The 26,777-nt window shown below is 44.1% G+C and overlaps 1 protein-coding gene across 2 annotated transcripts in view; it reads left to right on the top strand.

The window, feature by feature from the left end:
• Nucleotides 1–7,158: 7,158 nt before the first annotated feature.
• The window catches only part of CHST11 (carbohydrate sulfotransferase 11), a 239,733-nt gene continuing 220,114 nt past the window's right edge, over nt 7,159–26,777 (top strand). Inside the window, exon 1 of one of the 2 annotated variants that reach the window (XM_024200076.2) lies at nt 7,159–7,420. In XM_024200076.2, coding sequence (XP_024055844.1) covers nt 7,318–7,420 — 103 coding nt within the window. In that variant the 5' untranslated portion in view covers nt 7,159–7,317. Of the gene's footprint in view, nt 7,436–26,777 lie in introns of both variants that reach the window. The other variant, XM_024200075.2, reaches the window with a different exon arrangement.

The raw sequence follows: 26,777 nt of genomic DNA, 5'->3' as shown, positions 1-26,777 counted from the left end.
ATATGTTTACGCTATGAAGACTATACTGGCATAGCCCTGTAGTGTAGATGCTGCCTACACCAACAGAAAGCATTTTTTTGTCAGTGTAGGAACACCAGCTCCCTGAACACAGTTACCTATGTTAACAAAAGCTCTCTTCAATTGACATAGCTGCATCTGCACTGAGGTGTGTGGGGTGGTCTGGTATAGCTACATTAGTCAAGGTTATGCTTTTTCACACCCCTGACCAACGGAGCTACCTTGATGTAACTCTTCCATGCAGACCAAGCCTAGCCCATAGATTAGGTGCAGTATGGACTATGCTCCATAGCTGAGGTTGAGCTTCCTGTAAGAAGCCTGAATTCGAACCCTTCTAACTTCTCCCAAAAGAAACATCATCTGGAATCCTTACCTGTCACATGTCATCCCAGGATAGAACTTTAATGGGAAGTATGTGTGTGTTTGGGGAACAGATCAGCAAGGCCCTAATCCTGTGATGGATCCCTGCACCCCATGTGGAGTCCCTGGCAGGATCAGTATTTAAAGAGGTTATACAAATATTAATGTGTTTCAAAAATGTGCCTATCTATTCAGCTTTTGAAAGTGTTCCTAGCATTTTGGGGTCATCATCTCTCCAAAAGGAACCACTTTACAATCTCCAGATGTGCTTAATGTTGTTGGCGTAGTGGATTTCATATAGATGGACTGTTAGTGGGGAATTCAGTTCACAGATATAGGGGGCCCCCTCCAACTGCCACTGAAGTCAATGGAAAAACTCTAGCTGACATCTGTGGAAATGGGATCAGGCCCAGTAAAGAGGTGTTTTCTCACATATACAGAGTAGGGCTAATAACTGGCTTGTCGCAGATTCCAGGTTGCAATCTGCATCTGCTGCACTGAGTGAGAAATGTGGGGCAGGTGTCATGGGTTGGAGTGGGTAGGGGACAGAACAGGAATCTGAGAGGGAAGCTGTGGACTGGGAAGGTGATGAGCTGGGTGTGTATAATGGGGCAATACAATGGAGTCATGATTACTAATTTTGGAATGAGGGGCATCTCTGGGGTAAGCAGGAGACTGGTGGGGTGTGGATGCAGGATGAAAGGAGTGCAGGGAATTGGGTGGCATAGAGAAAGAGCATGGAAAGGGATCAAGGGACTGGGAAGCGGTATGGAAGGTTTCCCTGGAAAGTGCATTACCCATTAAAATACACCTCTATGCACTTCCATTTTCATCTTACACTGTGTTCATCTTTGCTCTTATAGGGCATTTTGGGGAGATCAGTGACTGGCTTGGACTAGAATGCTGATTTACTTTTGTCAATGGAAAAAATGAGATGTGGCTTCCCTAATGTATGATTGCTGAAGGCAGCAGAAGGATGACTGTTCGGATTTACGGAGGAGTATTGCTGGAGAAAGTTCACCCCGTCTGCCCCCCAAAATAAAACAACAACAATTTTCGTCACGGAATACAGAGATACTTGCAGCAGCTCCAGAAAAGCAAGATGACCTTCCAGTCCATTGACCTAGATAGCTGCCATTAAAGGTAGGTGACATTGACAAAACTAAGCAAAGTAACTTAATCTGTAACTAAAGAATTCTAATATATTGTTAATCAAACATTTGTATGGTGTTAATAGCCCTTCCTTGATTTTGTTGAATATGCCTGTATTAGCTGCTTTGCTGTTGCCTGTGGTAGACTATTCTGTGAGTTTACTACCATCTGTGTGGAGTTTTGTCTGTGTTGGTTTTCACCTGTAGGTTTATTTTTAGCCCTTATCCCCTAATCTTTTTTTGTTTTGTTTTTTAATTGTAGTTCAAAGAGGTGATAGTTCTGGAATCTCCCTGATTTCAGTAGGCTTTCAATCAGGTCTTGGGTTACTATCTTCTTGAGCATCTTAAAGCCATTAGTCTAATTTTTCAAAGGTATTGAGCTCTTCTAGCGCCTGTACGTTTCTGTGTGAATGGTGGGTGTTCAGCACCTACCGTGCAGTCCAAGCTCTTCTAGCTGTTCTGCATTTGTTAACCTTCCTAATGATATGATACATTTCCAGAAAGATGGGCATATGCAACTCAGGCACAACAGGTAATTGAATCCAACTGTAAGTGCAGTTTCATTTGCATACTCGGGACCATGGGCTCCCCCTCCCCTTCCATATGCTTTTCTGTAAGAGAGCCAGCACAAAGAGATCCCTGGCATCAAAAGCTCAGAGAATAGGCTGCCTTGTCACACTGTAATTGCACATCAGGCTTCTTGCCAGAGGGAATCATGGACAAGGCTTGAAATTTACACATAGGTAAAGGCATTTGAAACCTTGTGGCAACAGTCCTAGTATGAGTGATTCTCCTTTGCCTGTGCACTGTCCTTCCCCCCAGCACTGGCAGCATAGCTGGCGTTCTTGTCATGCTGCCTGACAACAGATGCATGTGTTGGACTCTACCCACTGAATGGGGGTTTTAAAGACCCATAAAGCAATTTATCTTTGCCTCTAGCCGCATTAATTTTCTCTCTCTTCCCATATGTTTTGCTTTCAATTTTGGGAGAAAGCATAGAGCGTCTCTCTGTTGGGCTACCTCCTCCCACCACGTTCCTGGCCACGGTCCAATTCTCCCACTGTGAGTGTACTGTACTTGCTATCATAATGCAGCTCATGTACTGATAGGTGCATATTTTAAAGCTACACTGGCTATTTGCTGAGGCCATTTGTAGTATCTTAATATGAATTTCTTCCTTCTGCTCTGAGGGTATGGCCCTGGCATGTTTTCAAGAGGTAGCCCTTAAGAGCACACAATCTACAATGTGTGTGAACAAACGCACAAAAATAATATGTGGGTGGGCCCTGGAGCATGGCTATCTAGTGTGCAAATGCATTTTCAACATAACTACACCAACCAAGCAATTAAACATAGGCAATGGATCTTCACATTTAAGGTAATTAGAAAAACATGCTGGGCTGAATTCTCTCTTACACGAATCTGTGTTAACCTCCAATTACTTCAATAGAGTTGCACTGGTATAACTGAGAATTTAGCCATCTGTTTCTAATGCTTTGATCTCTATTTCCTACAGATCTAATTTCAGGGAGGTGATGGCGCTGGGAAATGTTGCCATAGAAAATGTTAATAGCACTTAAACTTGGAGAACTTTTGCCCTGATTCAGCAAGATACTTCAGTACCTGCTTAACTTCTAGCACCATAGTGGCTCCCACCCATTGGAATTAAAGGAACTATTCAGGTGCTTAGAGTTAGCAGCTGTTTAAGTGCTCTGCTGAATTGGGACCCTGAAAGCTTTGGTTTAAATTTTTGCTAGCTGACTTTGTTTTGTTATTTTGATCTATTACATATTAGGATGTACTTTGGTTTTGTAGGATATTTTGCATTACATCTTATCTTGGATCTAAAAGCTTGGAAAAAGGGGGGAAAATACCCCCCCCTTTATATTTGTGTCACAAAATAGAAAAAGCTACTGCCCCCCCTCCACACAGGCACAAAAAGCCCTCAGTCATTGGTGATAAAATACTTTATTTTCATTTGTGTAACTGAACACTTAATAAAGCAATAATAAACAATACAAATCATTGGGAGCAAATGAACTTCTAATAGGAGTACCTCAACCATATCTGATCTATCAACACAAACATTCAGATAAATTATTTTCTATCTTTGGTGAGATATACACAAAAATCATTACTCACTTTTGGGGCTAACAGTTCTTGGGCATCCAGCTTGAAACATAATCTGACATTCTACTCCAGCGATGGCTGCACTTCCACAGAAGAGGTGATAAATTTTGCTCTTTTGCACTTCTTCACTCCTATGGATTTCAGTGCGACAGTGTATAACAGAGGGCAGGATTTGTGCCTTCCTCTTCAAATGCCAATGAGCGTGCAACAGAGGTGAGGCCCTTCATTTTCAGTTTACTGATTTTTAGTGAAAAATGTTCAGGCTTTACCAAAAAAAAAAAAGCTACAATTTGGTTTTTACTGATTTTTTTTTTTCCACCCAAATTTCAGACCACTCATGTATGTGAAAATATCACTTACCTTAAGAAAATCAGATCCATTACATTAGGTAGATGTGTTATGCTAATAAGTTAGTCTGTGTAAATAGGTTTAAAAAGTAAGGCAATGTAGGGGAAGAGACACACATATTTGTGTGCATATGTGTATGTACTGTTAATGTACAGTTCATTACATAAACCACAGCATTAAACTGCTTTACTTTCAGTACTCTTACTTTTTTCTACAAGTATTTTCTGCCCTCCTGTCTGCCACTAATCCTGATATTTACCCAGAAAACTGAAGTTATTTTTTGCACTGTTTTTTTTTTTTTTTTTTTTTTTTTGTAATAATCTGATACATTCCCAGGAAATTTTAAACAAAATAAAGACTGAAAAGGAAGGGCCTGGAACACAGGGTAATACTTAGCCCTACCTCCCTTCATGCCCTTGAAGTCTTTAGGAGCTGCACTGCTGAAAGTCCAGGAAAGAGACGGCAAGGCTTCGTTCAGGGAGGGGTAGTGAATTTGGAATGCTCTCCCCCCCTCAGTATGGTGCCCATCACCATCGCATCTGGATTCCACATCTTGGAATTTTATTTCCACTTTAGCTTGTCCGTGGCGGTGGGAATCTATTTGCAGGGTAGCCGTGTTAGTCTGTATCTACAAAAACAACAAGGAGTCTGGTGGCACCTTAAAGACTAACAGATTTATTTGAGCATGAGCTTTCGTGAGTAAAAACCTCACTTCTTCGGATGCATAGAGTGAAAGTTACAGATGCAGGCATTATATACTGACACATGGAGAGCAGGGAGTTACTTCGCAAGTGGAGAACCAGTGTTGACAGGGCCAATTCAATCAGGGTGGATGTAGTCCACTCCCAATAATAGATGAGGAGGTGTCAATTCCAGGAGAGGAAAAGCTGCTTCTGTAATGAGCCAGCCACTCCCAGTCCCTATTCAAGCCCAGATTAATGGTGTTGAATTTGCAAATGAATTTTAGTTCTGCTGTTTCTCTTTGAAGTCTGTTTCTGAAGTTTTTTTGTTCAATGATAGTGACTTTTAAATCTGTAATAGAATGACCAGGGAGATTGAAGTGTTCACTTACTGGCTTATGTATGTTACCATTCCTGATGTCTGATTTGTGTCCATTTATTCTTTTGCGGAGGGACTGTCCGGTTTGGCCAATGTACATGGCAGAGGGGCATTGCTGGCACATGATGGCATATATAACATTAGTGGATGTGCAGGTGAATGAGCCCTTGATGGTGTGGCTGATGTGGTTGGGTCCTCTGCTGCTGCTGCCAGAGTAGATATGGGGACAGAGTAGGCAACGAGGTTTGCTACAGGGATAGGTTCCTGGGTTGGTGTTTCTGTGGTGTGGTGTGTAGTTGCTGGTGAGTATTTGCTTCAGGTTGGGGGGTTGTCTGTAAGCGAGGACTGGCCTGCCTCCCAAGGTCTGTGAGAGTGAGGGATCATTTTCCAGGATAGGTTGTAGATCATGGATAATGCGCTGGAGAGGTTTTAGCTGGGGGCTGTATATAATGGCCAATGGTGTTCTGTTATTGTCCTTGTTGGGCCTGTCCTGTAGTAGGTGATTTCTGGGTACCCGTCTTGCTCTGTCAATCTGTTTCCTCACTTCCCCCGGTGGGTATTGTAGTTTTACGAATGCTTGATAAAGATCTTGTAGGTGTTTGTCTCTGTCTGAGGGGTTGGAGCAAATTCGGTTGTATCTTAGGGCTTGGCTGTAGACAATGGATCGTGTGATGTGTCTTGGATGGAAGCTGGAGGCATGTAGGTACGTATAGCGGTCAGTAGGTTTCCGGTATAGGGTGGTGTTTATGTGACCATCACTTATTTGCACTGTAGTGTCCAGGAAGTGGATCTCTTGTGTGGACTGGTCCAGGCTGAGGTTGATGGTGGGGTGGAAATTGTTGAAGTCCAGGTGGAATTCTTCAAGGGCCTCCTTTCCGTGGGTCCATATGATGAAGATGTCATCAATGTAGCGCAAGTAGAGGAGGGGCACTAGGGGACGAGAGTTGAGGAAGCGTTGTTCTAAGTCAGCCATAAAAATGTTGGCATACTGTGGGGCCATGTGGGTACCCATAGCAGTGCCACTGACTTGAAGGTATAAGTTGTCCCCAAATCTGAAGTGGTTGTGGGTGAGGACAAAGTCACAAAGCTCAGCCACCAGGCTTGCTGTGGCCTCATCAGGGATACTGTTCCTGACAGCTTGTAGTCCATCCTCATGTGGAATATTGGTATAAAGTGCTTCTACATCCATGGTGGTCAGGATGGTGTTTTCAGGAAGAACATCAATGCATTGTAGTTTCCTCAGGAAGTCGGTGGTGTCTCGAAGATAGCTGGGAGCGTTGGTAGCGTAGGGTCTGAGGAGAGAGTCCAAATAGCCAGATAATCCTGCTGTAAGAGTGCCAATGCCTGAGATGATGGGGCGTCCAGGGTTTCCGGGTTTATGGATCTTGGGTAGCAGATAGAATACCCCTGGTCGGGGTTCTGGGGGTGTGTCCATGTAGATTTGTTCCCGTACTGTAGCTGGGAATTTCTTGAGCAGATGGTGTAGTTTCTTTTGGTATTCCTCAGTGGGATCAGAGGATAGTGGCCTGTAGAATGTGGTCTTGGAGAGTTGCCTGGCAGCCTCCTGTTCATAATCCGACCTGTTCATTATGACTACAGCACCTCCTTTGTCAGCCCCTTTGATGATAATGTCAGAGTTGTTTCTGAGGCTGTGGATGGCATTGCGTTCTGTACGGCTGAGGTTATGGGACAAGTGATGTTGTTTGTCCACAATTTCAGCCTGTACACGTCTGCGGAAACACTCTATGTAGAGGTCCAGTCTGTCATTTTGACCGTCCGGAGGAGTCCACGCAGAGCGGGTTCATGTTTAATTTGCCCTGGACCTGGAAACTGACCTGAACCCTATGCAGCAGGCGCAGCAGCTGCAGATGAGAGTGGCTTTGGGACCGCGAGGAAGCCCGCAGCCTTGCCAGGGAGCAGCTGGACGCGACCATGTTCTGAACAGGGTAGTACGCTCCGGCTCTCTCCTTCCCTCTGCGCAGACAACTCCTCCGCCCTCCCCGGCCCTGGAGCGGAGAGTGGTAAAGCCCAGCCTAGGACTACCACCCAGCCCAATGAAGTAGCCCTTGTGCGCTGCTACCCAGGCGTCACCCAGAGCAGCAGCGGGAGGAGGCGCCAGGCAGGCAGCCGGCCGGCCGGCTTCCAGGCATCTCTGTGCGCTCCGAGCTCCTTCCACACCCCCAACTCCGAGCAGAGAGCGAACCGGCTCCCCATCCCCTGTGCTCCTGCCCCGCAGCCCCGGGACCAAGCCATGAAGCAGGCTCTGATGGAAGTCATGAGGATGAACAGGATTTGCAGGATGGTCTTGGTCACTTGCTTCGGATCCTTTATCCTGGTCATCTTCTATTTCCAAAGTATGTTGCATCCAGGTAGGGCACCGTCACTTGCTCTCCTGGTCTGCCGGCTCCGCCCGGCTGTGTCATGCGGGGGGACTCGGGCTGGCGGACGGTGCGCTCCCCACCGCGGGATTCAGGCTGCAATAATGACTCTCTTTCCTGCAGCCAGGATGGGCGGTAGTTTTTATTCTTTTTGTGTCTGAGAGGTTGGGGAGGGGGGCGAGAGTGGTGCTGCTGTGAGAGGGGAGGGATGGTGGGGAGATTGGGGGAGGGAACCGGTAGGGGATTAGAGAAAAGGGGTGTTTGAGATATAGGGGTGAGATGATTGGGGATTAGGATATTGGGGAAGAGGTGGGGGTAGGGGATTGGGATATGGGGGCGTCTGGGGCATTAGCAGGGAATTGGGATATTGGGGGGAGAGGTGGTGATGGGGGATTAGTAGGGGATTGGGATATTGGGGGCATTAGCAGGGAATTGGGATATTGGGGGAGATGTCGGGACGGGGGATTAGTAGGGGATTGGGATATTGGGGGGGGTCTGGGGCATTAGCAGGGTATTGGGGTATTGGGGGAGAGGTAGAGATGGGGGATTAGTGGGGGAGATGTGGGGACTGGGGATTAGCAGGGGATTGGGATTTTGGGGGCTCTGGGGCACTAGTAAGGGTTTGGGATATTGGGGGGGGGAGGTGGGGATGGGGGATTAGCAGGGGATTCGGATATTGGGGGGAGAGATGGGGATTAGTAGGGGATTGGGATATTGGGGGTGATGGGGGATTAGCAGGGGATTACAGAAGGGGTGATATTAGGGGATTGAGATATTGGGGGATTATTAGGGAATTAGAGGAGGGACATTATTAGAGGATTGAGCTATTGGGTGGAGGCTGGTTGTGATAGTGGAGAGATTATTTAGGATTGGGGACAGAGTGACAGAGGCCTGGGGGGTGTGGCTGGTCGGTCGGTCTGTCTGGGGGATCAAACTCGGGTTGTGTACAGCGCCGGGCGCGGATGCTGTGAAATCCGGGTCCAGCGCTGCCTCTCAGCCCGGGAAGGTGAGCTGCAGGCCCGCGGTCTCTCAAATCGCCCTCCCCGCTTCCGATCCATTCTTGCCATGTGGATACAGGGGGTTAAGCAGCTCCGGGTTGCGCTGCCTCAGAAGGGCCGCGGGGGGGCCCGGGCCGGGCTGCTGACTGGGATCGCGGTCCCTGCTTCTCCCTTGCCTCGCGGGTTGTAGTGCTACTGGGACTGTTGTTTGGGGGGGGGCTCCCCGGTCCCGGTTCTCCCTAGCCACGAGGATTGGGTTGGGGGGGGGGAGGTTTTGCTGTTCCCGAGTGTGCTCTGAGGCTGCTAGCCCCGGTCCTGGCTTCTGCTTCCTTGGGGTGAACCTGTGCTGGGGCTCGGGGCGCTCTGGGATGGAGCGGCGCCGGCTCTTCCAGCTGGGGCTGGGGCAGGCGCGGGCAGCGCGCCTCTCGCGGGTGGGCCGCATGCCTGGGGCGCAGCAATTGCTGCTGCTCCTTGCCCCTCGCGCCCTATTCCGAGGGGGCGGTGGCAGCAGCGCCGGGGCGGGGGTCGGGTCAGAAGAGGGGTGGGAGCGACGCTGCCCCGCTCTGTGGAGCAGCTGGCGGTGACCCCATGGCAGGGCGGGTAGTCAACAGGATTTGGGTCGCGGGGACACTCGGGGGCTGGGGCGCCCCCCGCTGAACTTCCAGCCGCTGCGGCATCAGCTCCCCTCAAGATGTCCTGCTAGCGTGTCTCCATTCGGAGCTCCGGAAAGGCTCCCCCAGCAACGGGGACCACGCATCAGAACTGGGGGAGCCTGAGAAATAATCGCTACCCTCAGCCGGCTGCCACCTCCCATCCCCTCTCCCCAGGTATTAGGTAAACAATTTAGTGCTACACTTGTGAAGTAAGACACGCTTCCCTGTTTAATCCTCGCTCTCCAGTCTAAAGTGGAGCGCACAGATGGGAAGATCCTACAGTGGATTAAAAAAGTTATAGCATAATGTGCATATTAAAAGCCCGTGTGTGTCCCATGCTGTCAGTCGGCCCGATCCCGCTGCTGCTGAAGTTAACTGGAAGTGTTACTGTGTATTTCAGTAAGCGCAGGATCGGGCCCAGCATTTTATTCATCGGAGCTCTACGGATTGTTTTGAGTGGAGTCCTTTTCATCTGCCAATTTCTTTTGCAGGGTTTACTGGGGCGACATACATCATTAGATTCATTGGCGGGTTTTCCCTGAGCAAGGACTGCAGAATCTGGTCAATAGCTGCAGAAATAATTTATGATCCAATTGTATTAAAATGTAGGCAGGTGTTTAATTATAAACACGCGAATTGTCCCACTGAAATCATCGGAATTAAGCACTGTTTGAGGTTACCTACCTGCCAGAATCTCTGAAGGGGGTGGGCGGGGGAGATCCTTCAAGGGAATAAACTGAGGTTTATTGAACAAATATATTTTCGAGAAACTGAAAGCCGTGGTGCTTGAATTTTGGACAGGCAGTGAAAGTTCCGCTGTTACTCAGCACATGAAGAGCAATGATGAAATGATTCCCTCCTTCGGCTATAGATTGTGTCCTGAACCCTTTATGTGTAACGTGTTGGTGTTTCTGCGACCCTTAAGTAGCCAAACCAATGCTATCGAATGCAAAGAGAGCTGGCACGGTAGCCTTATAAATGGGTTTTGTACTCCTGTGATTAAAATAACTGAGTGAAAGTGTTTGCCCTGAAATTCTAAAGACTTAAAATTAACTTCAGTTAGTTGCTCCAAATACAGAAAAAAAGGATTTGAGATCGACTCCAAAATTCTTTTCTCACTCCCCAGTGAGAAGAGTATTTTGGAGATTACAGGCTGGAGGAGTGAAATGCTCCGTGCTTGGGGCCGGATCCAAAGTCGATGACAGTCGGCGGAAAGGTTTCCAGCGATTTCAATGGGTTGAGGTTTGGGTCAGGACCTGAAAGAGAAACTCATCAAGGTTCGCTGGAGCCGCTAACAGGCCAGCTGATTCGGTGACAGTGCTCTGGATGAGGCTGGAATGTTTGCACGACAATGGCTTGGTTTTATTTAATTTGGTGATAGGGTCCTTAAAACTAATGCACGTCCAAAGTGCTGCAGCTCTGTGTAGTTAAGCGTCTGGTGGCATAGACACCAGTCTGACTTCCCCCCCCTAAGATTTATCGTGTAAAAACCCTCAGTAAAAATGCATCGTTCTGTTAAGTGTAGGAATGTGCTGTATGGGTGTGTGTGTGTGTGGGGGGGAGGGGGCGCTGACTCTTACATTATGAATTGATAGTATTATGATGCAGTTGATCTAGGCTTTTGTGGTGATACCTGGTCCTCCTGAATACCTCCCTATCAGATCGTCTTCAGCAGCTGGCTTCACAAAACTTGGTATTTGCCTGTTGAATGTATTCCCTTTCTTTGTCCGTCTGGATTCATACCTGCCAATCCCCCCTAAGTAATACAAATTTATCATATCCTATTTTTTTCCCTATCTGCCCAGTGCCTCCAATCCCACTGACTTCACAGGGAATGCTCAGCACCTAGCAGAATTGGAGCCCCAACTGCCAATCATGTATTGGAAGGCTTCAGAATACACTGTAGCATGTCATTCACAACAAATGTAATTTTTACAGTGGTTATATCCAGTGGGCAGTATAGTTAGTAGGTTTATTCAAAGGTAATTGGCCACAGATTTATTTTTCCTAGCTTCAAATAAAATATAGTATTAAAACCTGGAATCTGAACTCAATAGACTAGAGATGAAAATGCTTTCTGGAATGAATTTTTGAATACCTCCAAAAAGTACTAAGTGCTTTTTATAGGGACAGTTGAGGATTACTGTTTATATTCTAACTTCTTTTAAAACTGCATTTGAGTTGAGATTTCAAAGCAGTGCAAAGGATTTAATTTAGAGACTTAATAGAAGAAAATCATATTGTAGAATCACTGTTGGTTGGATAATGTGAACCTGATTGCTGTTTTGTACAGGTTTAGACTGCTGTAACTGAATTAATATCCGTGGTGGTGCTCCTGATTTACACCAGCTAAAGTGCAATTGGAATCCAACCTTCTGTCGCTAAGGCAGTGGCTTTCAACCTTTTTTTTTTTTTTTTTCTTCATCTGTGGACCCCTAAAAAATTTCAAATAGAGATGCGGACCCCTTTGGAAATTTTAGACATAGTCTGCGGATTCCCAGGGGTCTGCAGACCATAGCTTGAAAACCACTGCTCTAAAGCACCTTTATGAGTGCGACTGGTTCTGCTTTGTGTGGTATATTTCTGTGATGTAAACTACTATAGAACTGTTATAGACTTTAAACTAAGACCATATATATTAGATTGCAAGCCAGGTGTAGAGAAATGAAAGTGTAATATGCAAAAATCTATTGTTACAAGGTTTACCATCTATTTTTTACCTTACCTTACCATAATATAACCATATGTCATCTATGTTGTGATACAAGTGCATACTAGCCTACAGTTCTTATATAAACTTGTGATAAGAGTTTCTCAACTCCAGCAAGTTTGGTTTGTTAAGCAAAAGGGCATTGAGTAATTACCCAAATATCATATACTAGAGAGATTGATATGAGGCAAGTTTCAGTGAAGTTGCACCAGGGATGAATTTTGGCTCAGAGTCCTCAAAGAGCATGGCTCTGGAGTGTATGCATGGGGAGTTGGGACTGAAGGTATTAGGAGCTTTCAAAGTCTTGGCATTTTCTCTGTTTCAAGGTTTTTCTTTTTATGCGAAAGTCCCTCTGCCTGAGTTCATGCAACGAGAAGCCAACAGTAAAGTGACCTGTCTCTTTGCAACACGGTTCATCTCTCATGTCACTTGTTTATTTATTTTATTATTACAGCAGTTGGTATGTTAGGGACCTCACAATTAGGGCTAGTCAAAAATTTTCCACCGAAACTTTTTTTTTAATGGAAAATTGGGTTCTCAGCTAAATACCATTTTTTTTCCACAAAAATGTCGTTCCATGGAAATTGTTCATTTTCATCAAAAACTTCCCAAAACCAACATTTTCTGGGAGTGGGGGAGAAAAAGGAACACATTATCACACAAACTCATAATACATATTAAAAGACACATTCCTTATCCTAAGGGGCTTTCAAAGTAATTCTAGATGTAATGCAAAAGAGGGAGAAGAGGCTCGGGGAAGTATAGTGGTGACAGCAATAAGATTCTCCAGTTATTCCGCAAAGGCTAGCATATATCACTTTTCTTTTCTTTTTTGAGTTTAAATAGAGTTTAAGTTTCAGGTCTGAAATACCTCTATTTCCTGGAACCACAAGCCCAAACCCCCAGTGGGACAAATCAGCCCTTAAGCTGTCAAGATAGATACATTGAATTCCATGATGTTTAGTTGTGGAGTTTTTGAATGAGACATTTTAAAAATCAAGGTCATGAGACAGATCATTTGCCTAGGATGAGTGTGTGAAAGCAAGCACAGTAACGAGAGCTTTAAAACAACAACAAACAAACCCTAGGTAAGTAGGTTGGTCTCTTGTCTCCAGGGAAGAATGCAGTTCATGTCCCCTTGTGCATGGGGAACTGGGTGCATTGTACTCCTCACTCTCTGCTCTATACGTCTCTCCTCCCCTGGAAGCCAATAGTAAACTGCTCCAAGGGTATGTCTACACTACGGGATTACTTCGAATTTACAGAATTCGATTTTTGGCAACCGATTGTATAAAGTCGAGTGCATGCGGCCACACTAAGCACATTAATTCAGCGGTGTGTGTCCATGTACCGAGGCTAGCGTCGGCTTCCGGAGCGTTGCACTGTGGGTAGCTATCCCATAGCTATCCCATAGTTCCCGCAGTCTCCCCCGCCCACTGGAATTCTGGGTTGAGATCCCAATGTCTGATGGGGCCAAAAATTTGTTGCGGGTGGTTATGGGTAAATGTCCTCAGTCAATCCTCCCTCCGTGAAAGCAACGGCAGACAATCATTTCGCGCCCTTTCCCCTGGATTGCCCAGGCAGACACCATAGCATGGCAACCATGGAGCCCATTCAGCCTTTTTTCACTGTCACCGTATGTCTACTGGATGCTGCTGACAGACGCGGTACTGCAGCGCTACACAGCAGCATCCCCTTGCCTTTGCAAGTTAGCAAAGACGGTTACCAGCCATACTGTACCGTCTGCTGCTTTGCAAGTTGGCAAAGATGGTTACCAGTCATACTGTACCATCTGCTGCTGTCATGGGTGCTCCTGGCCAGCCTCGGTGAGGTCGGTCGGGGGTGCCTGGACAAAAATGGGAATGACTCCCCAGGTCATTCTCTTTAAGTTTTGTCTAATGGAGAGTCAGTCCTGCCTAGAATATCAGGCAAGCCTACTAAAGAACCAGAGAGGCAAACAGCCGCTCTGGGTCAGAGCCCCAGACATCCCGCAGAAAGGATGAGCTGCATGCCATTCTAGGGGGTGCCCCTACAACAACCCCACCCGTTGTTTCCCTCCTCCCCCACCCCTCTCGGGCTACCTTGGCAGTTCTCCCCCCATTTGTGTGATGAAGTAATAAAGAATGCATGAATTTGAAACAACACTGACTTTATTGCCTCTGCAAGCAGAGATCAAAGGTGGGAGGGGAGGGCAGTTGGCTTACAGTGAAGTCGAGTGAACCACCATTCTGCACTTGCTCAGCCGATAGCTGAAAATGGGAATCTGTGATAAGCGCTAGGATAGAGGCACAGGCAGGACTGAATCTCCATTTGTGTGTGGGCCTTTGGTTGACACTGGTAAAATACAAAATGTCCCAGGATATGTATGTTGGGGGACAGTTCTAAACGGCAGCTTTATTTTTTTATTTGCAGCAAAATGTAGAGGTCTAAGTATCTGATTGTGAGCCCTGGGAGCAAGGGGTAGGCTGGGGTAGGTGCGACTGCGCGGTGCTGCCGACTGGGAGAGCAGCCTGAGGCAGAAGCCTCCAGCTGCCATGATATTCCAGGCAGGACTGAATCTCCATTAGACAAAACTTAAAGAAGAGAATGACCTGGAGTCATTCCCCTTTTTGTCCAGGCGCCCCCGACCAACCTCACTGAGGCCAGTCAGGAACACCCATGTCTGCCCAGGCGCCCCCGACCGACCATACCAAGGCCAGCCAGGAGCACCCACAGGACGACGATGACGGTTACCAGTCATACTGCACCGTCTGCCATCCGCAAGGCAAAGCAAGGGGATGCTGCTGTGTAGCGCTGCAGCACCGCGTCTGCCAGCAGCATCCAGTAGACATACGGTGACAGTGAAAAAAGGCGAGAAACGATTTTTTTCCCTTTGCTTTCACGGGGGGGAGGGGGGCTGACGACATATACCCTGAACCACCCGCGACAATGTTTTTGACCCTTCAGGCATTGGGAGCTCAACCCAGAATTCAAATGGAACTGTGGGATAGCTACAGTCGTCAGTCGTCCCTCCCTCCGTGAGCGTCCATTTGATTCTTTGGCTTTCTGGTACGCTTGTCTCAGCTCCTTAAGTTTCATGCAGCACTGTGTTGAGTCCCTGTTGTGGCCTCTGTCCATCATGGCCTTGGAGATTTTTTTCAAATGTTTTGGCATTTCGTCTTTTGGAACGGAGTTCTGATAGAACAGATTCATCTCCCCATACAGAGATCAGATTCAGTATCTCCCGTACGGTCCATGCTGGAGCTCTTTTTTGATTCTGGCTGTGCTGATGAGCTCTGCATGGTCACCTGTGCTGATCAGCGCCCCGCGCTGGGCAAACAGGAAACGAAATTCAAATATTCGCGGGGCTTTTCCTGTCTACCTGGCCAGTGCATCCGAGTTCAGATTGCTGTCCAGAGCGGTCACAATGGTGCACTGTGGGTTAGCTCCCGGAGGCCAATACCGTCGAATTGCGGCCACACTAACCCTAATTCGAAATGGCGATGTCCATTTCGGCGCTACTCCCCTCGTTGGGGAGGAGTACAGAAATTGATTTTAAGAGCCCTTTATGTCGAAGTCAATGGCTTCGTTGTGTGGATGGGTGCAGGGTTAATTCAATTTAACGCTGCTAAATTCGAACTAAACTCGTAGTGTAGACCAGGCCCAAGTTAATACACGGTAACTCAAGGTCTTATTAACTTTGGCACAAAATCCCTCCTTGCTGTGGAACGTGCCCTTTAATGAAGCTTTTCAGGGTAGCTACTGGCCAGGGAAGCTGAGCAGTACTGATGGCTGGGGAATAGCTGCAGGGGATTGTAGGGCATTGCGGAGACAAAAATGGAGATGGCCCTGGTTTCTGGAGGATCCCTGACATCTGTGGGTTCTGGGGAGGTTGAACCCACTACCTGTTCCTCTGGGAGGAAACCACAGGCCCTGATGGAATGATCTGATGGAAACTGAGGGGAAATCTGTGAAATTTCCCACTGCCTATATGGATTTTTCTATGTAGCAGAGCAGTCTTCTCTCCTGACTGTTCTGTATGGATATTGATGATCACTTTTGTAACTGTTTGGGGTTTCTTCACGTGTCCTTCTTCAAAATTTCTCCTTTTTCTACTGTTGTTCATTGAACTATATGCTGGTGGACTTTTGCTCTCCAACCATGAGGTTGCTGCATTTCATTGCAGCTCTGTCTGTGTTTGATCTTTTGATCTTAGGGTTTTATACTACTGCCCATCACCATAGTATCTGAGCCACCAATTGCCCAGTTATTAATGTCACTCTTTACTGTTGGTACTAGTCTGTTGCTTGAACAAATGCTAGGTCTTCCCTTCTTTAAATGTCAAAATATATCCCACACTGTACCACTAATTGACTTAAGAGCTTTTTAAAAAAAAAAAAAAAATCTCAAACTCACCACTGGTTTCTGTGGCAGGTTCTGATCAGTAGTGCAATATTCCATCTTTCTTTTCTCCTCTGCTTTTCAAGTGGGATGAGGTCCATGATGATCTCTAGCAGTGGAAGGGATGGGAATGTGACACTCTGCAGAGAGACTCAGATTTTGTTCTACTTGGGGTATTTTATAGTCAGAACAATTGAGGGAGCATGTTTGTCTGGGATATTTTAATTAAGAGTCAGATTCTAATGCAATCCCATGGAGTGAAATCCTGTCCCTATTGGAGTCAGTGACAAAACTTCCATTGACTGACTGCAGTGGGGCCAGGATTTCAGACACTGAGTAGCCCCCTGCTCCTTCAGCTATTCCATTGACTTCAGTGGGACGACTTGAAGAATTTAGTATTACTCAATGCGAGTAAGCATGTCAGGCTGACCCTGTGTGTCAAGAACACCTGTAGTCTGGGAATGCACTGACTTGGGCACCTAATTGTCCTTTGTGCCTTTTGAGAATCTCCCTCTTTAATATTAGCCCTCACTTTTTAGAGGGTAACTTTTTTTATATGTGTGGCTATGAATATGGCTTTTTGGAAAAACCATTCCCTACTTAACCTCTCCCCCCCCCCCCCCCCCCCCCCTCTCAAAAAATTGCCTGTTATTTCTGGAGATGTTGAAACCAAACTTACAGGGTACCACCCATGGCTACTTTCCATTAAGTGGTCAGATCATCTATTACTCCATAATTACTATTTCCAAAAGGTAGATTGTATAAGTTTTAAAAAAAATTTAATGGTCTAAAAATGTTAGCTCTCATTAGTACAGACATTTGCAAAACACCTTATAAATATTGTGGAAGTTTGCGCTGACTTTCATAGTATTAATGCTCTGTACTACAGACTTAAACCTGTCAAGATTTGGCTCAAACCTCATTTTTTCCAAGACACAAAAAAATTCCATTCACATTAAACTTTTATTTTTTCCGTAAGAAATAGATGTATAAAACAGAAACGCACAGTGCAGTGTATAAAAACATTTATAGGCTTGGTTAAGTGTAACCAGTGTGTCAACAACTTCATGTCTGTGCTGGGTGGGCATATTTTCTGAATGCTTAAATTGTTTCCATTACTTTTTCGCAGTGACAGAGTGGTTTATCTTGTATGAGACATGTAACTTTAAAAGCAGTTCAGAGAAGTGGAAGAAGCTGGATCCCTGTTGGCTTTCCCAAAGCCTGCACTTCAGTACAGTATTTAATTTGATTTTTATATGTAGCCTGAGATACTGTATCAGATCCCTGCGTATGAGGATGCTTCATTTGTCCTTGTGTGAATGTCATTATAATAGTATCACAGTTGCCTCTCTCTGAAGTCTTTTGAGCTAAAACATATGTATTATGTATCAACTCAAAGGTAATCCCGTGACATTTAAATAGAAAGATGGGGTTGGGGTTGGAGACACAGCATCTTAAATTTGATACAATTTTATTTGTAGATAGTTTACATGGTTTAAGGCAGTTGTTTGGGTTCTTATTTGATTAGCTTAAGCATGAATATTTTTTTATGTATACAGTATAATAGTGTGTATTCAATTTAAGGGTCTTGTCCAAAGCCCACATAAGTAAATAGGAGTCTTTTTATTGACTTCATTGGGTGCTGAATCTGATCCTAAAAAAAAATAATTTTTTAAAAAAATTTAAAATAAATGTTTGTGCAAATCATCATCCCAGGGTTCAAGGCCAACAGACATTTCTAGGGTGTTAGATTTGATACTTCATTGATGTACAAGGATAAAGTCCATTAGAAAACACATTCTTATTTGCACTGAATGTGCCTGTTCCTCGTGTAGCTCAACTGTCCTGTCTCTTTTTGGGTGGAGTGGATTTAATCCTTTAGAGTGGCTATTCAGATTTCAGCGGTTTGGCTGATTCCCCTTTTCTTCTTCTTTGTATTTAGTCAAAGATCAGGGCCTCATTCTCTACGCACCGTACACACATCGAGTAAAAAAAAAAAAGGTTCCCTGCCACAAAGAGCTCACAGTCTAAGTCGTAGATGATAAAACAGACAGAGGGAAGGTTTCAGACCCTCGTTACTTTTGCACCATTCCTCCACTCCTACCCCTGAAGAGAGCAAGTGCTCTGGGTTCTCTGTTCCCTTTATTGTGGGTATAGCCATGGGAGGATATGCTCTGACTCTTTTTATTGTTGGTTGTTTACTTTGGCATCTGAAAGCCAAGACTTAATGAATACGTCAGGACTCCATTGTAGAGTCATTAACATGAGTACTCGGTATGACTTGCTGTACAAACAATGTCAGTTCTCTCTCCTCTCCTTCCCCCCCACCCCCCCGCCCCCCATTTCCACTGAAGCCAAATCTAGGCTTTCTAGATCAGGGCTCCGTTTTGTAAACTTGTTACAGGTTTTAACTTAATGAAAATGGTTGTAGTGACTTTATGGCTAATAAAATGCCCCGATTCTACTGATTTATAAATATAACTCGCTCTCCACATGCAGTTCCCCTCCAGCTGCTGTGCTGCCCTGGGGTGGTATCGGCACACCAGTTGCAGTAGGTTTTGGGCCATTGGATCCATGTAAATGTTCATCCTCTGTCCTCCCCCTCTGTTGGCCTTCTCTGTGGTCTTCTGCCCACCCAGTGAAGGCCTGGTATACAGCCCCTTTCTGGCAACGTAGGGGTTTCACAGGCAGCCAGGATAGCTCCAGCTCATTTCCTCTGGACATCCCCTACACTGGTCTTAACTGGGGTACTAATCCCACACTGCCCCAAAGCAGAGCTTGAGTTGGCTGGAAGGCTTTGAGAATGGCCTCCTTACTGTCTAATATACAAATGAACTGCTTCTCTATGTGAATCCGAGAGGTTCTACTGTGTTAAATAAACAAATGTCCTTACCTTAGATTAACATGGAAAGAATTTTAAATACCTCACTTACTTTTACCCTTTAACTCTTTTTGCTTGCTGTTTGCACTGCACTCATCTTAGACAATAAAAACAGACTCTCCGTTCACTTTTACCTTTTCTTAGTTACTTTTGTATACCGGTTCTTATGTCCTAAATGTGAGGCTGTAAGAGTTAGCTTGTAAGCACCAGAAAGGGATATTCATGAATGAATGTATCCATTGAACATTTTACAATAAAGTTTCATGATGATATTTTTGCTGAGATTAGAACTGGCTGAAAAAATGTTTTGTAGGTTTTTGGTTTTTTGCAAGGAAAAAATCATTGAAAACATTGACCTTTTTTCACTAAAATTTGAAATTTTGATGGCAAAAACTTATCAGAATTGTTAAAAACATTCAGAAATTGTCAGCTCTAGTTAATCTTCTGTAAAAGGTTGGGTTTGTTGATTTGTCTTTTCCATACAACATTTATAATTTGGGCCTACGCAGCCCCAATCTGCTAACCTTCAAGGCGCACACTTTGTTAGGAGGGCTGCTGATGAAGCAAATATTGTTCAGGCATGAGGTGTTCAGAGGTAATGGGGAGTTTGTTTTATGCTGGTTTGTTTTTTGGTAAGATCATATTGGTGTTGGTTTTGGTTTTATTGTATTTTTAAAATAATTGTCACATCTGACTAGACTTGTCATTTTACTAACTGAAAGAAATGTATTCAGCAATACATTTTAAGCTAAATTTCAACTACTCTATCTCAACATATGTAGATATTTGAAGGTGAGCTGCTCAGAAAAATTAAAGGTGTTATAAATTCTTCCAAGGCAAGAAATGAGAGTGCAGTTATGTAAACTACATTAGCTTAAGCAAGAAGAGATGGTGTCTTTCAGGGTAGTATGAATGTTGTTTGCGCCACATTATAGACAGTGAAGGAAGAATTCACATCCTTCTGCCATCAATCAGGGGTGCTGTGCTTTCACACTTGTATGAAGGAACTTAGCAGCACATAATGGGAGAAATGGAAAGTGCAAACAATATATTTGAGCAGAATTTCTCACTGCTTTGTGAATCCACTGGTATATTTTGTGAGGCAGTATCTGTGTCCAAAGTGTAGTGCAAAAGGGGACTGGACTGTGGTCATGGAAGAACAGACATGTCCCGATTCTGCTGATGCTTAGGTCTGTTCTTAATTTTCCTCCCATGAGTAGTCCCACTGATTTCAATGGCATATTCATGTGATTGAAGTTAAGCGTGCTTGTGTTTGCAGCACCTTGGCTGGTTCCTCCAGGATGTGAGAAAAGGGCTCAGTCTTTCTCAGCCATGCTGGTTCTGCAAAGGAACCACTTCTGCTTTGAACCCTGTGCACAGGCTGGCAATCATTGTCTTGGGCTGAAAGATGCTGTTCTTCGTAATCTTCATATCAAAAGATCGTGCTTTTTTATGTTACTTGGCTGGGCTGTGGGAGACTATCGTTTTTAATTGTAGAGTTCATACAAGGAATAAAAGGCTCTGTTGGGTTTCAATCCATTTCTCAAACACATTGTGTTCAATACAAAGCAGAGAACTATGTTATTTTACTTTTTTTTAAACCAGCATTTGCCATTCATTTATAAAAGGTCCTGTTACTGGTGCTTAAAATATATGTATTCTAAAACAATGAAAATTGTTTTTTTTTAGGAAGGGTTACTTTTTTTTTTTTTAAGGGAATTAAAACCTTTAAACAGATGGTATTCTTTTGTAGCTGGTAATTCACATACTTCATCTTTGCCAACAAATCTGGATTGTGTAAGGTGGGCAGAAAGCATTTAGTGCTTTTTAAATGACTAACTTGTAGGGATTTGGGGATTATGGAAAGATAGAGGTATAATTAATAAGGTATTTATAATAGGATCCCTCAGATAATCTCTACTATAATGCCTTATCTTAAAACAAAGAACTCTAGGTATTTAAAATCCTTTAAACGCCATTTGCATTATTGTACTCCAATTTTTATTGGTATGCAACTGGGACAATTTTCTGTCTGTATGATTTTAGTAAACCTAAATTGAATTGCACGTTGTGCACATATACTGTAGTATCAAGAACCGATTATATACCCTTCTGGTAATCCATAATAAAACAACCCTTGCTGGATGTGGGAGAGGAGAATTTTATATGAGCTAAGGGTGTACGTGTGTGTGTGTGTGTGTGTGTGTGGAGGAAATGTTTCAAATATTAAGTATGATAGTTAATAATAACTTACATGCTTTGGGGTTGTAGGCATGAAAGGGTAAAGCTGGGCCATTTTTGATAGTGCATTCATTATTGGTTATGCGTGGTTAGCTTTGAAAAATGAATTAGACTTGTATGTTTCTAGATGAGGATCAAACTATATTTAAGTTAGGTGCTAAAGACTGAACAGTGTTTTTTTGGGTAGGGGGGATAGGGTAGGGGGAGGGAAAAGTGGCAAAAATATCTCTCAAATGGGTGCACAGATGTGTTACAAAATCAGTGTTAATATTCACATATGTTCTGGTTCTAAGCATTGCCATATATCACTCCCTTTGACAGATAATTCCTGCAGGGGAGAGAAATAATATTCCAGGGTATGAACAAAATCTCCATTGCCAGATCAGGGGTAATCATGCAGAACATGCCCGCTGATCTTTATCCTACATGTCCCCTCCCCACCCTTCCTGAATGCCCCTCCATGGTCTCTGTTTTGGAGGTACTACAAAGCGGCCCCTCTGAGTTTGGGAGACAGGTTGGACACATTCTGTCCAGCAATTTGCAGCTATATGGTTTTGATTTATTTTGTTGTCAGACTCCTATGCACAGTGTCATCCAAAAGAGGCCTAGGATTTTAGGGCTGTCATGAAAGGGGTATATTGATGGGAGGGTTGAGTTTGCTAGAGTGTTGACTGTTGCCTAGTGAAGTCAATTGAAAGACACCCATTGAGTTTTGTGGGCATTGGGTCAAGCCTTTGGGGATGGAATAAATGTTTTCTAAATTATGTATAGGGCACATATCTACTGTAATGGGTAAACTGCAAGACTGGGACAAATTCTGTTCTGTTTCACCGGTGTAAATATGGCAAAATTCCAGTGACTTCAGTATACTGATTTTGGACTCACACCACTGTAACTGAGAGCAGAATTTGTCCCTTTGTGTTCTTGCTGCTTCTTCTCTAGTGACTTGTTTAATTTGCTTTCAGCAACATACTTGTTATTAGACCCCTTCTACATTAAAATGAACCGTGGCTTTTTCCATAGAGGTATGTGTTTTTAAAGTACTGAAAGTTGCACTGTCCACTATTAATTTTGATGGAAATAACACTGATAGATTAAGACTATATAAAGTCTGCACACAGGCCCTCAATATTATCAAAGTGCACTGGTCCTGCCATAAAATTGCATACTCCAGCAGAAAAAGCTATTAATATTTCTGGTGTGACAGCAAAAGTTTAATTGCATTTTAGCAAAAATTACAAAAAAATCTTCCTAGGCTACGATTTCAAAATATTAAATAGACTGAAATGCTGAATGGTAAGACAGACGTGACTTAATTAAAACAAGGTTTCTGATTTGTCAATCTGGATCCTGTTTTGGTTTTCAGAATGCATCAGATTTTCTGGTGAGTCTTTCAGTACTTATTTCGTGCTTTCTAAACATTTTCCGCAAACGTTCCAGAATTGAGAAGGAAGAATTTTGCAGATGATGCCAAGCGTTAGCAACGGCACATTTAACAAAACAAAAATATACACAAGGCCATTGTGTCTAAACAAGTTAGTAATGCCCAAAGTGTATGCACTACAGGAGGCTGAAAGTCACTGAGAATGAACTATCTAAAGAATGCCATATAACCAATGCGGTAGCACATTACTGTGAGAATTCTTTGTACAGCGAAAAATGTGCCTTAGTCCCCTTTTCTGTCTGATTTGGCACCTATGGGAACAGGCAATAATTCTTGCTTGTCCAAACTAGCCTGGGTCATTACCAATCACCAATCTCTGCACTGCATTTTCTTCTTGCTTTTCTCTGTGACGTTCAGGCCCTTTGCATGCCTCCACATTCACTGGGGCATAGTGTGAAAACAGTCTAAAGGTGTCTTGTTAACCCCCCGCCCCCCCTTTCCAGCTACAGAATGTCTTTTAAATTAAGATTATTATTTCAACCAATTTTGCTGTTACAAAATGATTTCTCCCCAGTGTATTTCTATGAGGCTGGGAAACGTTGCTACATGTAATTCAATGTGTGTATGAATTAGGGACTATTCCAGTTCACTCCCTTCACGTAGCCACTTGTTGCATGGTATTGGTCCTAAAAAAAATGCCCATTTAAGAAGGAAGCAACCATTTTAGAAATCCTCACTGGTAGTTTTGCTTGAGTATGAACAACAGAATCGGGCTCTTTAACAGTAATTAATAAATAGTCTCTTCATCCGTGGATCTCAAACCACTATATAAAGGAGACAAGTATCATTACCCCCCTTCTACAGATGGAGAAACTGAGGCACAGAGCGGTAAAATGACATACCCAAGGTCACCCAGTAGGCTAGTGGCAGAACCGGGAATAGAACCTGGGTTGAGGTTCTGTACTAGGTCCCTACGGGTGGAGTAGGGAGTTCTGGAGTCAAAACTTTCTGTGGGCCACAGTGCTGCCTGGAGTCTGTAGTGCTGAATGCTGTGCCTCCTCTGGCACACTGCTTCTGCTAGGCCTTGTGACGGGGTCTTTGGAGGGCAGCCTGATGGCTATCTTCTGCAGTGTTTGTGCTGGGAGAATCCTCCCCTGGCTGGACACAGGGCTTTTAGGACCCCGTTAGGCTGCTCTGACACAAAGGAGCTGGAGAAGGGATGAGGATCTCGCCTGAGTCTCAATCCAGTGCCCCTTCCTCTGGGACAAACTGCTTTAAAATATCGTAGAGCAGGGAAACCAACCAACCATTCTAGTTCATAATTTTTCATTGTTTGATATTTACATTCGGGTTTTTAAAAGTCAAATCCACTCTGATCTGTCTTGTATGCATGCTGGCTAATGTTAAATACGTTTATTGGGATCAGAAGTAAGCATTACCCTTGAAAAATCAAGACTTTTAGCTCTCTAAATAGTTGGAAGCAGTAGATTTTTAGGTACCAACTTCAAGCAGAACAGGAAAAACAGGTGAGTCTACTAGAAGTCAAGTTCCATGAAAGAAGCTTAGAATTACGCATCAAAATATCAATCTTTTCAAGGGGGGTACAAATAATACATCTCACTTATGATAGTGCCTTTAATCTCAGGATTTCAAAACACTTAAAAAGTTACATGTTCATTATTACTGGAGCTGCAGCATGGTCGCGTGAATCTGACACAGGCCTGGGAATCAGGAAACCTGGTCTCTAGTCCCAGCTCTGCCACTGATCTGCTGTGTGACCCAGACCAAGTCATTTCACTTCTGTGTGCCGCTGTTTCTTCTCCATCCTTTATCTGGCTTGTCTGTTTAGATTGTGAACTCTTCAGTGTCTCTTGCTATGTGCAGTGTTTGATGAGGAAATGGAGATGTATTGAGATTAAGGCCTTGTCTATGCTTAAAAACTCAGCTGGTATAGCTAGACCGGCAAAACCCTCCTAGTGTAAATAGTTATGCCAGAAAAAAGTGCTTTTGCTACTCTATCTTATACTGATTTGGCAAGTAGAAGAAACTATGCTGGCAAAAGCACTCTGTCTGGCATGACTGCATCTCCACTAGGGCTTTGGCATCAAAGCTATTTCATTTAAAAAAAAATTGTACCCCATGACAGTGAAACCATTAAGCGTAGATTTGACCTGAGGAAACTGATCTCCTAGTACCACTTTGCTACTGATTCTGTAATACTATGTGCATTACCATGCCAGGCATGATAGATAACTTAACCATAAATTAAAACATTCCTGATACGGGAAGACAGGTTGGTGTAAAATCCCTGCAGTTTTGCTAGTTCAGCTTTTATTGCAAGTTAAGAGCAAAAGTCTCCAGTCCAGGTTACGCTTGCTGATGTCAGCCAGGTAATATAAATGAAGTATGTTATGAGTGAAAGACTTGATTGATGCTTTTACAGATTCTTCCATTCTCCTAGCTGTGCCCACCAGATCTGGCTTGTTTTAGATGATGGTGCTTTCTAAGCGGATGTGCTCAATAAGACAAATTCTTAACATACCTTGTTGCTAATGCATTTTTTACCAGCTGAAAACAACACAAATTAAATTGGGTATTGAGGAAAAATCTTTGTTTATTGGCCTTCAGCAGAAACATCATTATACTTCAGGTAATGCCATTCCAAGATGTGAAATTGATCATTATAATTACAAATGGAGAACATTTTGGCCTCATTCCTGAAAATGCAGCTGAAAAACTCTCTGCAAGTGTGCAGTCCCACTGCATGTGGGGAAAGTTACTCACATGAGTAAGTGTGTACAGGATTGAGGCCTTTGTTTGTAAAGCAGGATCTGATATTTAGGACAAATGAAGTGCACCAAGTGCTGCCCAAAGCCAAGATATTTATGAATCCTTATCATACCCACCTCGGCCCTTGAAATTTAAATATCGAAGTCCTTTCCCCTGTCAGATGTACACACTGGGAAATGTGGCTTTATGATGGGTACTGACTGATCATCTATGGCACAGCTGCTCCAGAATCAAAGAACATAAGACTTGCCATACTGAGGAGGATGAGGGTTCCATTTATTCTAATAGCTGGTGTCTGGCAGTGGCTAGTACCAGATGTGCCAGTGGAAGGTGCAAGAAACCTTGAAGTTGGGAATTGGGCAGCTGTGGAAGAACTTGTTAGAAAAGAAGCTTCCTAGCCCCACTCCTCCCCTATCAGTTAGCTTCTTCCCAGAAGCTTGAAGAACTTTGCTCTGAGTGTCTTGAGATGTTGCTGATACTGGATTGCCAGTATATTCTAGTTGCATTTTGTTGCCTGATCTATTGATTCAGTATTGATTAAATGTTCCCAATTAACACTCTGAAATGTGATTGGTTCTTGTCCCAAGATTCTATCTCCTAGAACTGGAAGGGACCCTGAAAGGTCATTGAGTCCAGCCCCCTGCCTTCACTAGCAGGACCAAGTACTGATTTTGCCCCAGATCCCTAAGTGGCCCCCTCAAGGATTGAACTCACAACCCTGGGTTTAGCAGGCCAATGCTCAAACCACTGAGCTATCCCTCCCCCTGATTAGGTCAAGTATTATCAGAATTCCTGCTTTGGGAGCTCCATAGGGCACAGCAATGGCAACACTCTCCCTCCGGGAAGACCTATTGTACCTGTAAATTTTTTATTACTACAGTGATTAGTCCAATAAGTAAAACAAGTCAAGTGAGATATTGCAGTGTTCTAAGAGCGACCCGCACCATTACACTCTACTCACTCTATCCTTGGGGAGCTCTCTAAGGGTCGAGACGGAGCCTAGTCTGACTCTGCCATGCTGATGAAGAACTCCAATGACTGTACCTGAGACCAGATGTCTTATAGGCCTTGGTGTCCCTCATGCACATGCATGCATAGCTCTTTTCTCCTCTACCATATCTTAACTTCCTCACCCTCAAAATGTCGGGCGCCCTTATCCTATAGGTTAGTATATTAATTAAGTCATATGCATCAATTGAATTACGATGGTTACCTGCAGTTAGGCCTCTGCTGATATTCCCCTCCAAAAATATTGTAAACTGGTACAGACTGTGGTCACCTGTCATTTGTTTTCAA

This window comes from Terrapene carolina, unplaced genomic scaffold (genome assembly GCF_002925995.2).
Source record: "Terrapene carolina triunguis isolate 2854851 unplaced genomic scaffold, T_m_triunguis-2.0 Scaffold247, whole genome shotgun sequence".
Taxonomy (NCBI): Eukaryota; Metazoa; Chordata; order Testudines; family Emydidae; genus Terrapene; species Terrapene triunguis.
The sequence above is the reverse complement of the archived record's forward strand: the minus strand, read 5'-3'. Positions and strand labels throughout refer to the sequence as shown.